This window comes from Adelges cooleyi, unplaced genomic scaffold, assembly GCF_023614345.1.
Source record: "Adelges cooleyi isolate 19-005CV unplaced genomic scaffold, UGA_ACOO_1.1 ACOO_flye_CR_arks_rails_tigmint_CR_PRNA_23, whole genome shotgun sequence".
NCBI lineage: Eukaryota > Metazoa > Arthropoda > Insecta > Hemiptera > Adelgidae > Adelges > Adelges cooleyi.
The window spans coordinates 15,258,801-15,275,920 of record NW_026095893.1 but is presented as its reverse complement, the minus strand read 5'-3'; the positions used below and the strand labels follow the sequence as shown (position 1 = coordinate 15,275,920).

The window sequence follows — 17,120 nt, the reverse complement described above, 5'->3', positions numbered from 1 at the left end:
CTGTTTACAACATACATGTGTATACATTTTGTTATTCGTGGTTAAATAAATCAGCATAAAAGGTAAAAAATTTTAATAACTCGTAATAACTGTCTATTTGATAGTGATAGTTAGGTATTATTTAACAATGATAGACAAACATAAAAACAATTATAACATGTTTTATAGCTAGAAAATTCAATTAACTATAGTATAATGATTTATGGGGCATACAAAAATACTGTAGTTTTTATGTAGAATATTTATCGTAAATTAAATACTCTTTAAAGATAATTATTCAAATTTGGTCCAATTTGATTTAAAATTAGCTGGTTTTGGTGGTAAGGGTGGAACTGAAGATCGACTTTCCATCATAGTAGAGACACCTGGTTGGCCAGATAAACTCAAAGAATCAAAATTTAAACCATACTCACTAAGTAAATCATTAGTATTTTGAGATTCTTTTTGACCTTTACTCAATGGTACAAAATACTGATATAATGGATTGGTGAGCCCTACACCGGGTACCAGACCATAATTATCAGCTGGATTTTTTAATGGATCAAAATCGTCTATACTAGTACTGGAATTTGAGTCTAATCGTATCAAGTCTTTTGTTTCCATTGGACAGACAGTAGGTGCTGATCCAAAAGATGTATTGAATACATCTTCATTGCCTATTCCATTTATATTATCGCTTGCACTACTAACTCCATCAAAATTCTATTAGACAAAACATACATAACATTTTTTTTTGTATTTATAACTACTCAATTAAAAAAAAGTTGTAAGTAATAAAAACAGATTTTAAGTGTTTTGTATTATAAAATCGAGGTTTACACTTACTGATAGTGAACTAGGTGTGTTATTTTTTGGAAATTTCCTAAATATTACATCTTCTAAATCTACCATTAAATCCATGTTCAGTTGAAGTGGCGGAGATCCTGGTACTTCTGACAACACGCTAAAATAATGATAAGCTTAAAAATTATTACTGGTCAATCATTTTTTACCATTTATATGTCCCCATAGAAGTTAGTGGTTTATTGGTTAGCTCATTTGAAAAATCTTATCTGTTTGTTTAAATTAACTTTAAGTTAGACTATGAGAACAGTTCATATAATTCACAATTCTTAACTAAGTTATTATTTTGTTACCATAGTATGATGTATTTTAAAAATCAGATGGTGAGTATAACTATATGGTGAATTTGCTTATGAAATTTGACCTAGCCACATAATATTTGTGTTACAACTCGTAATTTAATAATTGTAAAGAAAACATCCCTTCAATTCTAATATACTGCTAAACTTACCCGGAACAGGGTTTTTGTCTGTAGTTTACTCTCTTACAAAAAACCTGTACCCGGATAAAAGCAAATTAGCCCAATCTTCTTGTTATTAGAAAAACCAAAAATAAACAGAAATTATAATTACTTTTGAGCAGAGTTTAATCGCTGAACACCATTTGGTATTTCTTTATGATAGCTAGTGGAAGGTGTTGAAAAAGCGGTTGTGTGAGGCCGTGTTGATCTTCTTTGAGCTGACGGAGAACTAGGTGCAGAATTTGGTTGTGTGTTAATTTTAGTTCGAGGATTTTTATTTTGAACATTGAGTTTCAATCGAAATCCTTTATAGGCTAACCTAACATCTCTTCCACGTTCTTTCACCTAAATTCAATTATAAGACAAATATTTACCATTTTATGATATTATTATTTCATAGGTATATGTTAAAACAGGGGCGGACTGTCGTAAGAGCAAATGCCCACTAGGCGGCTTCCAGAGTATAAAAAATAATACAGCAGTTTTTTTTTTCATGGGCAGTCTTTGAATTGGCCAGCTAGGCTAGAATCTGTCCAGTCAGCCACTTTATTGAACATGACTTCAGTAATTATACTAACCGTTTTAACAGCATTTCTCATAGCAGGATTAGCCTATAAATTATTTTATAATTTACCATAGACACACCATATTTTTGTAAAAGTTTTTTTTGTAACTTACAACATTTTTAACAGATTTAAAAAAAGCAGATCCTTCTCGTTTTACTGTATACGTCCATTCTTTGTACTGCTGTTTTAATTTATTACTAGACTTTTCATGATAGTTGCACACCTCCATTTCAAACTCATCAGAAAAACCCAATCCAGCGTTTAACATTTCTAGACGTTCTTCTATAAACTATAGCAATAAATAAATAATAAATTTAAAAAAAATTATAGTAGTTATCTAAACAAACCTGCTGAAAAATTTGTAATTCTAACATTTTTTTCAAAAATGGTTGCATGTTTGTGGATCTAGATTCTATAAATGCTTCCTTATTAAATGTTATACGTTCCCCTTGATGAAACTTCAACGCATCCCTATAACCTCCAATTAAATGAACTAATGCACGAAGAAATGACCTTGATACACCATCTCCTAAAAGTGTACCCCTATTACGCAATTGACGCTTCAAATTTGACACCTTCAGACAATTAAAGGGAAGTTAACGACTTTAAAAATATAATCATTTGTTTAAGTAAAGAATCTGTTGTAACTCCACAACATTATTTTGCAAAAAAAACCAAAATACAATAATTTTATACAATTTTTCTTATTAAATTTGACCAATTATATAATTTATATTAAACTTAAATAAATCATTACTTGTAACTTACTATATTACCCTCCATACGAAAAACAGCACATTTCTAATTGTCAACAAAAAACAACACTTCATGCCTTTATTAATCAATGATAAAGTTTTGTTTTTCGTTGCTTTTTTAATAACATTTTTCATGCTGTTTTTCGTGCGTAGCGGCAATATAAAAGTTCTGAAATTTAAATATTATTTTGTATAATTGGAATAATACTGATAACAATTTAAAAAAATTATTTGAATAATATACCACGTCTGTAGGAAGTTGATCTATATCATCAAAAGGTGTTAGAATAGTATTAGTATCCGCATCTAAAATAATGACATCACCTAAATCATTATGCCTAAAATTCTGAAAAATGAATCAAATTAACGAAGTAAGTACAGCTCAAATATTTTAGTGTTTCCTTACTTGTAATAAAGAATGTGGCAAACCAATTAAATAGGGCATCGGTGCTAGTAAATAATCAATAAGAGAATGAGGCAAGACTGGGATGAATATATGTTGCCAAATCATTGGATAAAGAATTGCATTTGCTGATTGGACACAGGCACTCAATCTATAAAGTTTTTTAGAAGTAAAAATAATACGTCGTTCAAATAACATTGATGCAAAAATTTTGATCATATTTTCACTATCAACTGCATTGTAATATTCTGTTAAATTTCTCTGAAACAAAATTTAAATAATTTTACAAACATCTGATTTACTAATTGAATTTAGATATCAATTTAGCAACCAACTACTCAACTAATCAAATCCTACAATTTAAACAATTTTAATTCTCATAGGACTATCTTAGTAAAAATAGACATCATATTTAGTACTGATTGTAAATATAATTATAAACTATTAAAATTCAGTAATGTTTAATAATGTGTATATTGTGTATATTGAATAGTGTGTATGTTCAATTTATGATATCTAGCTTTGTTTAAAAATGGCATGTTATATCTAAGGAAACACTAGCAGTACTACCAGTATATTATTTCAATATTTGTTTTCTCAGTTTGTATTCATCTATACATATTACATAGATACATAATTTTTTGTTGCTCTGAATCAATATGACCTTTGTTTGATTAAATCCATCTTTTTCTATCAACTGAAAATAATGTCACCTTACAATGCTGTTCTTGCTAAAATGATGTCATTGGTTATCATAAATAATGCAATATAAAACCAGTATAAGTTCTTCGTATTCGAACATAACCTTTTCTAATAACTAATAGAATCACAAAAAAAAAAAATGTAATACACAATAGATAGGTACTATATGTACCTATCTATTGTGTATTACATTTGTCTGATAATTAAGAGATAAAAACAATCATTTTGATGCTTTAATAGAATAATGTATGGTGTTTGATTCTTATAGTGAAAAACTAAAACATATAAACTTATAATATCAGCTTAGGACAAATCACAAGATCAATAAACAACTATATTAACATCAGATAATAATATGCTTTGTAAGCATACAAAAACAAAGTTATTAAGTATAATTTAAATACTTAACTTTCAAACTTTTGAACTTTAAAAATCAATTTTGAAAAGCGTTAACTTTTAAATTTGGAAAAAAGTCATATGATTGTTCTCAAGTAAACTTTAACACAAACTCAAATCTATTTTCAGTTTCCTTACCACTATTGGAGATAGATTGGTACAATGGACAAAAAGTAAGAATAAATTCCTGTAGCGCGTAAGCGGGACACAGGAATAATCAATACTGATTCCCCTTCAAGAATGTGTAAGAAATGAAACACACAAATATCTGTGAACCTGTGTATTAACATTTCGTTTAATTTACTTGTGTATCCATATCAATTTTTTAAACTTACATAGGTATTGTATAATAGAGCCTAAAACCATCCCAAAGAAGAAGAAAACCGACCTACAGTAAAATTTCTATACACCCAATCTGATTTGAAGGGGTTAAATGTCTGTTTCACAGAGTTGCCAGAATTAAATCTAATATACTATTAAGTAACACGTAACAAGTAAGACTCTATATATGAATACGCCACACATGTTAGCCATTATACTTTAAGTACTCACATTTTCGGGAATGCTAGGTAACTGGAACTGAATTGGCGACTGACAAATAAATAACTGGACCACAAAATTTAAAATTAAACATATATAAATTAAAATATAACCAATATTAAGCATTTTGTAAATTTACCTCCTCTCCTTTCTCATTGGTAACTCTTAAATCACATCCTTTGATTGGTAGTTTGCTATTATACACATGTTCTAAAAAAGGCCAAAGATCTTTGGACTTAGAGCTGTTAGTAAGACTTGAAATACAATTTAAAAACCTGAAATAATATTTTATAGTATAATATACTTAAAAATATTTTGTTTAAACAATTTTTATATATCTAGATTGTCCTTATTTTGACTTTTTTTATTTTTTTCTACCCAAAATCCTCTTAATTTCTTAATTATTTATAAAAACCTAAGTATTCCAAATTTAACTGAATTTCAGCCTAGAAAATAATATAAAGATTTATAATAAAAATATAGATTTAAATTAAAAATTTGAAGGATATCACGATTTAAAAATAAAATAATGAAGTGTAAAAGTAATAAATATATTAAAAATCCTATTCTAGAAAAAACTTAGCAACTTATGGTTATATATAATAAATAAATTAATATTTCAAACCCTTAAGCATAAAAATAGTAAACTCTCTGCATATAGGTACATATTTCAGCAACAATGTTGTCATCTTCAGTACTAACGGCAGACCTTAGAATCCTACTGTTATAATTTGAATTAAAAATTGGGTAATTCTAACCAATAATTTATAAATAGCTCAAAGTACTTAACAGGAATCAAATAACTTATTGTTAAGACTTGATATTTGTCTTGATTTTTTACTTAAATGACTATAGAAAGCAAAAAATTACATTGAAATCCCAGGGCTTGCAAACACGATAAGAGCAACATCGAACCACAGCCCTGACGATTGAACGTGCAATTTTTCTGAAACGTTGGCAGACTAATGAATCTGCTCAAGTGAGAGTAACCGCAAAATATGTAAATAGTGTAGATTATTTATAGTTTTGTGATTTATTATATATTATTTTTATATGTTTAAATCATGATATCGGCAAAATATTGTTCATTAATTTTATTTAATTCCTAATAAATCATACAAAATTTTATTTAAGTTACCAATTATTAAAAATAATAATGAAATTAAGGGAGTGGTCTCAGGTAAAAAAAATTTTTAAATGTGGAATAAGAACTATCCTAATATGTATATATAAATATATATGTATATAATATAAATAGATTTACTTATAAAATGATTCATGCCAAGGGAGATAACTGAGCACAACTAATGCTGTTTCAGATTTAGGATCATGTCTACAAAAACCAAAAGTCCATTTTGATTCAATGCTGGTCAAAACAAACGAGAAATGCTGGACGACACTTCTAAAATAAAATATAAAATACTTGTGATGATAACAGAACATATTTCTCTAAAATTGAACATCATATTTTAATTATTAGTTCCAAGTAAATTTATATTATTTAAAGTTTAACAAATACATAAAAATAAATAAGCACATATACTTGCCTATCAAATTCACAAGGATATGCAAACTTTGGTACGGTAGTTAGTATATCTTCATGTTTATAGTGTTCAGGAAATTTTTGTAAAATCCATGGTTCCTTAATTTCATTGCTTGGCTCTACCACTTCACAAAAACATTCGAATAAATGTGCCACATCATTCCTAAAAAAATATGTACACATAATAATATAAACAAATTATTCCATAACATATAATTATTATATATTATTTATTAAAGTTTTTTGAGCATGTTATTGTACTAATCTTCTTTACAAATAACCAATTTCCAAGATAACCTTTATCATAATTCTATACCCTACAGTTATTATACATGAACAAATGTACTTTAAGTTCTACTATCCAAAAGCTATAATATCTATTATAAAAAACAATTACTTTTAACTAATTTAATACGTGTACTAATTAATTTTAATTTTTGAATTAAATTTGTTAATTAAAAATTAGACATAAAATCCAGAGGCATAGGTAATACAAAATTACCTTGTATATTGAAAATTAGAGCAATAAAGTCGAGTACATTTTAAAGTTTGAATAAATTTTATTGCTCACCTTATCCGTGACCCCATTCCATCAAACCTCTAAGGATTCATGAAACATAAATATGTTTACCAATCAATTCGTTAACTAGAAAATTACACAATACATACAATTAGTCATAAGGATGAAAATATTAGAACCTCAATTAATCAAAAGTATCATCGTAATAATTATACAAATTCTATTATAGATCCACATTTTTTTTCGTTCGAATTTTAATTATGTGTAGTCTTTGACTGTTAGGTATCATTTTTTTTCTAATGAAAGTTTAATAAAAAGATAATTTAGAGTTAACATTATAGAATAAATAAGGTGGAAAGTTACCATAGTCATAGATAACACGCCTATCTTGATGATTTTACTCCCCGCCACAAATTATTATCAAAATTCGTATTCTCCCACTAATGCCATACGTGATACATCATACATATAACATATTGTTGATTTTTCAATTTCATCTTTATGGGATAACAAATTCATCCAATATCATATCAAATTAGAAATAAAGAATAACATTGTTGGCTATTAATAGTCCAATAATTTCTGATTAATCAGTTGGCGAGTGGCGACATCAAACTTCAAATCAGAATTAATTTAGGAGTTCAACATTTCAACGTCGGTACGTAGCATATTTCATATCTATAAAATAACGATAATTTCCCGTTAAAACAACGTGTTAACAAAATTCCGAATCAGAATTGCATTGCCTTGTTTTGTGTCATAATTGTTTTGCAACTGTAAACAAAGAAGACGAACAAAATCAACTTATTGAGCTTTATTCATGGGTAAAACAATGTAAGTGGTATATAATTATATAACATATTATTGATTCGGTACTATAGTATAAATTGTAAATAGTGGTTTAGGAAATGTCCTTATCTAAAGACGGCCGTAATAATCATAATTACGATCGCGACTCAAGCAGTGACACCGAGGACTACCACGATACAGATGATCATAGACGTCGAGTGTTTAAGACAAGACTGAGGTAACTAATACATAATTAAATTAAGAAGAATGTGTACTAGGTCTGCAGATATTTTTAATAAGTTAAAAACTACAGTAGGTAGATATAATATATTTTCAACATCCTTGATAATTTTTGTATTGTCTTATCGTTTAGAGGTAACAATATCAAATAATTGCAGTCATACTTAATGCATTTAAAATGTTGATTGTCTTTTAACTCTTGTGAACACTAGAACACAGTTTTACTATTCCTTAAACCGATTTTCAACGATATTTTGCATAATATATGTGTTGTGAAACTGGTTCATAAATATAACTAATAAAATAAAGAACTTTTGAATAATTTTCGATTTCATAGTACTCCTGGATTGTGTTTTAGTTATGGAAGTTCTCTAAAACCTAAGTCCTGTTTAGTGCAGCGCCATTCTATTGGTAGTCAGCTACCCTTAACTCCTATCACAAAGCAACATTCAACTTCAGGGAGAAACAGGTATATATTAAAACTAAGAATGTGTTGAAACTTTCGCAGATTGAAATATTACATGAATGATTTTCGGATATATCCGCCTCAATGGTTGTTAACAACCATTGACGCGGATATATCTGAAAATCATTCATGTGATATATTAAAACTGTCTAGTTATAAAATATTACACATTAGTTATTCAACAAACATTTATAAATATCTAATTTTAAAAGTTTACTGATATGTCAATTTCAAATTATCTTTTAGAATTGGTTTAGGAACAAATGCACTTTACCCTACACCCTTTTTTAGTGATTTTTTTTGTCATCCTGTAGTGTTTTTTAACACTGATTACGAATCTGCGGAATACTCTAGTTCAACGGTTATAGATACTTAAATTTAAAATTTTCCGCGTGTATAACAGTATGTGGTGTGCGATAGTTGTGGCGGCCACGGCACCAGGCAGCTGGTTAGATTAGGTTAGGTTAAGTTGGTTCCAAATTTGTTAACAATAAATTACCATGATCATAATATACTAACTCAGTTGTAGCCAAAAAATGCTTCAATTATATAACTCATTACATACATAGCAACTCCCTACACCAACTGGGTCCGGGAGCCCACTTGACCCTTAATGGCTATCTTGTAAGGAAAAGTACTCACGGCCCCCAAACCCCCAGAGGAAAATATAGCTCATCTTATGAGAATAAAAAAAGCTAACTTGATGCGGCTCTGGAAGCAGTCAGCGACCTAACAAGACCAAACTTAGCCTTCCGAACAACCCTGGTAGTTAATTAATAAATTTGAAATAAACTGCTATTAAAACTGTACGGTGCCACAGCGCAGCATTGAGAGTGGCTAGCCGTAGCGCCTCAAGCAACAATAATTCTCAAACCTAAGTAACTACAACATTTGCACTAGAGGAGTCTGCAAATTTCTGACTTATGACTTGTATTTAGCAAATGAAACACTATAAGATGGTAAAATAAAGGGCAAAATAAGGATGTTTGGTAAAGCACATTTATGCCTTGGTTTAATATGCATAATGTATACAATATATAATATTAAAAGATTGAGAATAAGACATTTTCTTAACATGTTTTGAATTAAAGTGTTTTAATTTGTATTTTCAATATTTTTATTGAGATATAATTTTTAATTTTAGTTTATAAATTATAATATTAGATATAAATGTATTATTTTACTGTATTTTATTATAGAAAAGCTATGACAAGATTTTCTTGCTCAATGAATTCAATGAAAAGTCTGATGAATCAAAACTCGACTTCTTCAGGTTCTAGTAGTATTCAAAGTGCTTCTGGATCAGGACTTATAGCTAACTCTAGAAATATTCCTAATAAAGAAGAGAGAGTAACATTAATAGTTGATAATACAAGGTTTATTGTGGACCCTTCTATATTTATTGCACATTCAAACACTATGCTTGGAAGGTAATTTAAAATAATTTGACTTAAGTGGTTATTTAAATGTTGAACACACATATTTTCATTCTTTCGTTCATTATTCCGTACAAACTTGGTCAGCATGCCAAATTCTCTGTCCCCACTTTTCTTCCCATATTCAATTTACCTAACTCAATCCCAAATAATTTAAATTCTTTACTTTATTTTCCATTTCTTTTTAAACATTACAGGTTTCTTACTTCCTTTTTATATTTAGTATTCAGTTCTAAAAGTAAATGATTTTTTAACTCAACAAAACATTACTGTGAATTCTGTTTTTTTGTTTTAAACCTACTTATTCTCAAGCCAACCTGTACATTTTTTATTTGAAAATAATTATTTTTATACAATTTTATAATTATTTTTATTAATTTAACACTAATCATTTTTAAATAATAAATTATCTGAAATACAATTTTATTTAGTGCAAAAGTTTTTGATTTTAAATACATTTCTATTTCTGTATCAAATAAATTGTTACCTATTTGTCGTATAATAGTATTTTACTGTTTCACATAACCTGCAATTTTTAATGCAGCTTATTTAGAGTACACATTTAAAAGATTTAAAAAAAAATTATTTTTAGAAATTATTAAAATAATTCCTGGGTTTTTTTCTCATGTTCTTACCATTAAAAATTAACTCTGAACTCATTTTTGCAATCTTCATCCATTTAAATTACATTGTCCACAAACAATAGAAATCCAGATGCATCATCCTGTTTTTTCTTTTTTTTTCATCCATTGCTAAAAGAAGAATAAGCTATTTGGTATAATAATACTTCCACAGAATGTACATCTTTTTCACCAAACCCATTATTCCACTTTTCTTTTGCCTTGTGCAAAAATTTATCCCTCTTCTCATTTCCTTTATTCAAACTTTGATAGAGAATTTATCATAATATTTATCTTTATTTTTATGTTATAGAATGTTTAGTTCTAACGAGTATACAAACAAAAATGAACGAGGAGAATATGTAGTAGCAGAAGGTGTCTCAGCAAACGTTTTTAGATGCATTTTAGAATATTATAAAGGCAATGTTATGCGTTGTCCATCTTCTATATCAGTACAAGAGCTTCGTGAAGCTTGTGACTACTTATTAGTACCGTTTGATGCCAAAACTGTAAAATGCCAAAATTTAAGTGAGTGACTTTTATTACTTGAACGTGAGTAGGCATTTTTAATTTATCGTATACAAATTATAAACACTTGGGGTCACTTTGGGCTTATATTATTGGAAATCTTTGTTAACGACAGTATGAGTTTTATTTAAAATTTATATTTATACGTTAAAAAAATTAAAATAAGAAACAACATTTGTTTTTTGGTAAACTGCTGTTTGCAGCCAAAAAATTATTTTGAAAATGTGGAAAAATAGGGAAATTCTTTTTCACCCCAAGGAACATAATGTCAAGAGAAGAACATAAAAAATTAATAAAAATTGTTTTGGTCACTTTAATATGTATGTATAATAGGGTTGTCTTTAAAAGGTCAAATTTTAACCTCAACGCCCCTTAAAAAGATTTTAATGCAATAAAAATAAGATCAAAAAAAAATTGATAAATATTAATTTTTACCAGTGTCTCACAAGGGTTGAAGTTTAAATGGGGTTTAATATAGAATTTCGACACTTGTGCACAAATCAACGCTCAACTATTTTCCTACTTGTTAGTTTGAGCTGAAGTTTTGATGGTTTTGTAGCTTGGTGTCAGCCGAACACGTAAATCATACCCAAAAGTTCCTAACTATCGAAATTGCTACCAGAAAATGAAAATTTAACCAAAAATAGGCGCGTTTTAATACTTTTTTAGCTAATGTTCATACAAGAGAGAACATAAAGAGATGGGGTTGTTTTTATTTTTTATATTAAAGGATTTAATTTTGACTTAAACATTTTAGAGAACAGCCCAATCACTGGGTAATGCCAAGAGAATATGGTAGGGATGGCAGATAAAGTTATGTGGTGATAACAGCACTGTCAAAAAATTTAGGATTGTGATTTAAACTTATTACATCACTGTTAACTTTATTCTGAACATCGTGTTATTGACCCAACTGAGTCTATTCATTTTTGTACTATGTTACTAAAAATTATGATACACTGATCTCAAATATTAGGTTTCTGGTTCAAGCGACATCTCCCAGGTAAATTAAATAAAATGTTACCGGAAAAAACGACCATTCCCATTTAAACTTCAATCCTTATGGGGTGGCACAGGTTAAAACTAATTATTAAAAAAAAAAGTTTTTTTGATCTTATCTGAAATTTGACTTTTTAAAGACCACCCTAATATAAATGTATATAGCAGCAGCCAGCTGTAATAACCCTCAAAAATTGCAAAATCTATACCATCCGAGCTCTGTTGAGTGGTTACATAACTTAAAACATGTATATATTTATATTATAAACAAAATTAAAGGTAATTATTTTTCATTGTGGCAGAGGGATTTATACTGAAATATCCCTCAATACTAAATACAAAGCTGTTTTTATTGTTTATAATTTAAGGGGAAAAGTTCTAGAAAAAATAATTAGAAATTTAATGACAAATTTTTTTTAGGAGGATTATTACATGAGCTATCAAATGAAGGAGCACGTTGTCAATTTGAAGTATTTTTAGAGGAATTAATACTACCGCTAATGGTGAATTCGGCTCAAAGAGGTGATCGAGAATGTCACATTGTTGTCTTATTAGATGATGATTCTGTGGACTGGGATGAAGAATACCCACCACAAATGGGTGAAGAATATTCTCAAAGTAAACAATTCTATGTATAAACTTCTCTACTTTAACCATATATATATATATATATATATATATATATATAATGTATAAAATAAATGAACGATTAATTTTTTTTAAGCTGTCAACAGTACAGCATTATATAGGTTCTTTAAATATATAGAAAATCGAGATGTTGCTAAACAAGTAATGAAAGAACGCGGACTTAAAAAAATTCGTTTAGGAATTGAAGGATATCCAACTTATAAAGAAAAAATTAAAAAAAGAGCTGGAGGACGAGCTGATGTTATATACAATTATGTTCAACGACCATTTATACATATGTCATGGGAAAAAGAAGAAGCTAAAAGTCGCCATGTCGATTTCCAAGTGAGTGGTGATATTTCTATTGTTATTATACTATAGTCGGCGACACGAAAACTGACCCGTGAGTGCTGCCACCCCTGCACCACATCCCGCCTGTGATGCATGGGTTCTTAAACTGAACAGTTTCCCGCTCGCCACCCATTTATTTCCGCTATTATGATAACCACTGACGGGAAACTGCCGCTAGAGTTGCGTCGGTCACGGGCCAGTTTTCGTGTCGCCGACTATAGTTACATTGGTTTACAAAAATAACTTTGTTTCAGTGTTTAAAATCAAAATCAGTAACCAATCTAGCAGAAGCAACAGCAGACCCAGTTTTGGAATTAGACGCTAGAGGTAATCCTTTGGGTGCTGTAGCTGTAGATCCTGAAAATAGAGTGGTTAATGACATTTTTGATTATGATGATGGAAATGTTGAGTCACCTCCGCCTCCCACAGCTTCAGAAGCTGAACAAAATGAAGAGTCCCATTTCAACGATCAGTAATTTTCAGGCATATTAAGCCAATAAAAGTAATATTCTTTTATTATAACTGACTGTTTTTAGCGTTATTTCTAAGTTTTTTTCTATTATAAGCATAATGTTACTACTATTACTCATAAAGGTCTATTCTACTATAATTTAATTAATATCTATAAACAAACATTTATAATCAATTTATTGTATGGATTTGTATTCTTATAAAATTATATCAATTATTGATTAAAAAAAAATTGCGTTATTCTTTCACATATTTTTCAACTATTTTTGAGAATTTTGATGTTTGAATTCACAACTAAGTTGACTGATGGAGTAGTTTATTAAATGCATTATAAGACGATTCCAGATCAAAAATCAACTGCCTCACTTGAGTTTCATTCAATTCATCTGATGCATTCATGGACGATAATGAACTAAGCCAATCAGAAACCTTTTGTTTTCCTTCAAAATCTGCTGGCAACATACTCAATCGATTCATTGTATCCATCAAGTCCCGAAGATCTGGTTGGAGTTCATCCATTGCTTTAATGTCTAACCTAAAAAATATAATACATAAAAAATTGTTTCTTACATAGGTTACTTGATCTATGTAATCAATCATAGATTTGATAGATTTGTAATCAAACATTAAAAACTTATCAGTTCACCAGGAAAAAAGTCAAAGACACAGTCCGATAAAAATATTTGACTTTAGATAGATAATGAATCACAATAACTGTTAATACTCTATCACATATAAGAGTTGTATTGAGCTAAAACCAAAACGTGTCACTCTTAAGGCGCATAAGAGAGTAATGCGTTTTGGTTTCAGCGCAATACCGCTTTTAAATGGGATAGATTATAGACAAAACTAAAATATAGGACCAAGTTAAGATTATCTTAACATTAGTAATTAATAACGTAAACAAACTTTTTTAATGGTACATATTAATTTATAACGAGAGGTGTCAAATGCTGTTTTTTTTAAGAGTACGTACCCTTAACCTTTTATTGTTGTTAAATGAAAATAGCATGATAAGCAATTGTGAAAGGGATATTGCATCTTCTTATGTGTGCTATTTGGTTAATTTTATACCTAATCTACCTAGCTATATAATTAAAATATAAAACAAATTATTGTTGTGTACCTAAGTTTATCCATTATTGTAATAAATAGAGACACAATGTCAGCAATGCATTTACTAGTATTGCCTTTATCGTCTTTAATGGTTATTGGTCGGTCTTCTTTAATACGTTCTATTGCAGCCGGACAGTCCAATTTGTATTTTTTTACAAACGATTCTACAGTTGGGAAATCATCTCCTTGTATCTGTTTAAATGAAGCTTTGCATTGCACAAGTAGTTTACTACAAGCAGCTGTATATTCTTTTGGTGTAACACAATCGCGAATATAAGCTTTTTCCAAATGCTGAAGTGTATTAACTAATGCATAAAAATCCGCCATATTGTCATATTTTTCACGTTCTCGAGCATTACGGAATAACCGTACCTCTTCAAGGAGTTCAGGCCGATTAACATCCTGCGAGTCCAACATTTCAATAAACGAACAGAAGTGTACGATGAAGTGCACGAATATTTAAGTTTTCACTACCATTAGTACTATAATAAGTAGAATTTATATCATAAGTATTTATTACCTAAAGTTGTCACTTGTCACTACTCAGTACTCACTATCAAAGATAAATAAAATATAAATATACATAAAACTAGCAACCATGATAACTGGTAACCAACTAACTTAGTTATATTATCATGAATCATGATAGTGACTAGTTGTAACTTGTAAGTGACGTCAGCCGTGACTACAGCTGCTGCTGGCCTTATATAAGCATTGATTAAATACAGTTGGTAATATAGTTTGAAACAAGTTAAATATTTTAGCCCAGATTATAACAGATAGTACAATCGAGCCTATAACAAATAACAATAGAATTGAAAATAAGGCTCTATGATTGGCCCGCTAAAATCAGTGTGGCCGTCTGGAACTTGTTTTTAAACGTATGCGCTTTTACATTTGTTGAGTAATTGTCTTAAACAAAATGTTTCTCATGATTTACCATAAATGTTATAATAATAAAATACTATAATATTATTATTTAATTTAAAATTAATTTTTTATCTTACGCACTGTACGAAAGGATACGCACACCGCCTACAAAACAAAGATATATCTGACGCTAAATACTATATTAATGAGTAACTAATGGAGATTTGGATAGAAGTGTTAGATTAATATTTAAATATATTTTAAAATCCCTATAAATAAAAATGTAATTAATATTAGCCTTATATACGAAATCATATGGGGTAAATAAACAGGGTAATTTAAAATCATGCTGTATAGTATTTAAGGCTATGTTTAATATAGGCGACCTGTAAAATTTAAATAAAAACCTATTATTAATTATACATTTTAATTTAATATGGTAAATAGTTTACCATATTAAATTAAAATTAAACATATTATTAATGTTCGATATTTATGTCCCGACTAACATGGCCACACTGGTTTCAGTAGAGTCATTATCGGCTCATTTTTTATTTACACCTCAAGTAAACAATCAACAGCCTGTTTTCAAATAATCTGTGATTTTAGTTAGTATCAACTATCAAGTATGTTTTGTTCCAATATGAATTAGACCAAAACAATTTTCAAAGTTCAATTTACATTTTCTCGAAAGTAACAAATTTAGACTTGTCCCCTTTTATCCAAATATCTTAGAGTTATAAAATAGATTAAATATATACATATATATTTAATCTATGTATAAGGTCTATGATATCTATGAACACCGTACACCATAGACATAGAGTTATCACTACATGATGAATACTACAGATACTGCTTACTACGACGGCATAATAATAACTAATCTAAAGGCATTGGGCACGGCAGAGTCATGACTATTATAGAGATAGGGTTTTACAGTGCATGTTAGGACTTTGGAGTTAAATGTACCGAACCTCAACCAAGTTATCGCACTGTCGGCTGTTCCTCATTTTTTCTAGATCACAATTACTATACACTATTAACCTCTAATCAGTCGCGTCTTAAAACATATCGTTGTCTTGTCATTTTTGTATTTAAAAAGTACCAAAAATCGCAATGTAAACCGCATATGCGAGCGTTGGAGGTTAATTTGTTGTAGATTTAAAACCCCGCCAAATAAAAATTCCCTTATATAATTTATACATACGATTTTAGGAACGTTTAGTAGCAGTCAAATTATTTTTGTACTCTAAAAAGAAAATCGTATCAGATTAAATCGGTGAATTTAAACAATAAAAAACGAAAAAAGTTGTAGTTAATAACTAGTTTTCACTTATCATCAATTACTTTTTTTTAAATATCGAGATATAATACTCGTTTGGTCCGACATTTAGTAGAATATCCTATAAGAAAATTTTCATTTTTCATAAATTATTATGTATGATTTCGAACTTAGGTAGCCGTTTTGGGTATTAAACGGATAAAATATAGGAAAGACAACCAAAAATGCGAGGTTGTTTCCACTAATATTAAATATTGTAATATAGGTCCTCGGAAGGTATCACCAATAAACAGGATCGGCCCGGCTATGACCCACAGCTGCGTTACGGCCCTGGGCCGGACATATAACACAGTATGTGGGATTTCTTAGAAAAAACCACCGCAAAATTTCGTGAAATATACAAAACGTACAAAACATTTTTTTTGGGACCCTTAAGAAATTTAGAATTAAAGGCACCTTAAATGCCAGCCTGTCCTTGCCAATAAATACGAAAAAAATAAAACCTTATACCGCTATATCGCAAGCACCTTCACAAAAAAGGATTATGTGTCTAGTCGACTTGTAAGTTGTAACAGTTTTTGAAAAGTATCAATT

The 17,120-nt window shown here is 29.1% G+C and overlaps 3 protein-coding genes across 8 annotated transcripts; 1 reads left to right on the top strand and 2 right to left on the bottom strand.

The window, feature by feature from the left end:
- Positions 1-141: 141 nt before the first annotated feature.
- LOC126835280 (DENN domain-containing protein 1B-like) lies at positions 142-7,245 on the bottom strand. Of its 5 annotated transcripts, none has more exons than XM_050567761.1 (14): positions 7,092-7,245; positions 6,780-6,854; positions 6,213-6,371; positions 5,930-6,067; positions 4,805-4,940; positions 4,678-4,731; positions 3,031-3,288; positions 2,869-2,970; positions 2,217-2,444; positions 1,982-2,158; positions 1,882-1,914; positions 1,416-1,648; positions 826-943; positions 142-702 (listed from the first exon to the last, which is right to left on the bottom strand). In XM_050567761.1, the coding sequence occupies exons 2-14, from the start codon at positions 6,794-6,796 to the stop codon at positions 274-276; spliced, it is 2,082 nt and encodes a 693-aa protein (XP_050423718.1). In that variant the 5' UTR covers positions 6,797-6,854; positions 7,092-7,245; the 3' UTR covers positions 142-273. The 5 variants fall into 5 exon arrangements, with proteins under 5 accessions (XP_050423718.1, XP_050423719.1, XP_050423720.1 ...); XM_050567762.1 differs by lacking the exon at positions 7,092-7,245 and adding an exon at positions 6,878-7,067 and having other exon boundaries at positions 6,780-6,808; XM_050567763.1 differs by lacking the exon at positions 7,092-7,245 and adding an exon at positions 6,908-7,067 and having other exon boundaries at positions 6,780-6,808.
- LOC126835281 (BTB/POZ domain-containing protein 10) lies at positions 7,187-13,437 on the top strand. 2 transcript variants are annotated; one of them, XM_050567765.1, is made up of 9 exons: positions 7,187-7,386; positions 7,464-7,562; positions 7,626-7,755; positions 8,095-8,226; positions 9,423-9,653; positions 10,593-10,807; positions 12,227-12,424; positions 12,531-12,778; positions 13,039-13,437. In XM_050567765.1, exons 3-9 carry the CDS (start codon positions 7,637-7,639, stop codon positions 13,258-13,260), a joined length of 1,365 nt encoding a protein of 454 aa, XP_050423722.1. In that variant the 5' UTR covers positions 7,187-7,386; positions 7,464-7,562; positions 7,626-7,636; the 3' UTR covers positions 13,261-13,437. The 2 variants fall into 2 exon arrangements, with proteins under 2 accessions (XP_050423722.1, XP_050423723.1); XM_050567766.1 differs by having other exon boundaries at positions 7,189-7,562; positions 8,116-8,226; positions 13,039-13,436.
- Positions 13,416-14,998, bottom strand: LOC126835284 (vacuolar protein sorting-associated protein 28 homolog). Its single transcript, XM_050567770.1, has 2 exons — positions 14,382-14,998; positions 13,416-13,790 (listed from the first exon to the last, which is right to left on the bottom strand). The coding sequence occupies exons 1-2, from the start codon at positions 14,786-14,788 to the stop codon at positions 13,550-13,552; spliced, it is 648 nt and encodes a 215-aa protein (XP_050423727.1). The 5' UTR covers positions 14,789-14,998; the 3' UTR covers positions 13,416-13,549.
- Between the last annotated feature and the right edge of the window lie 2,122 nt (positions 14,999-17,120).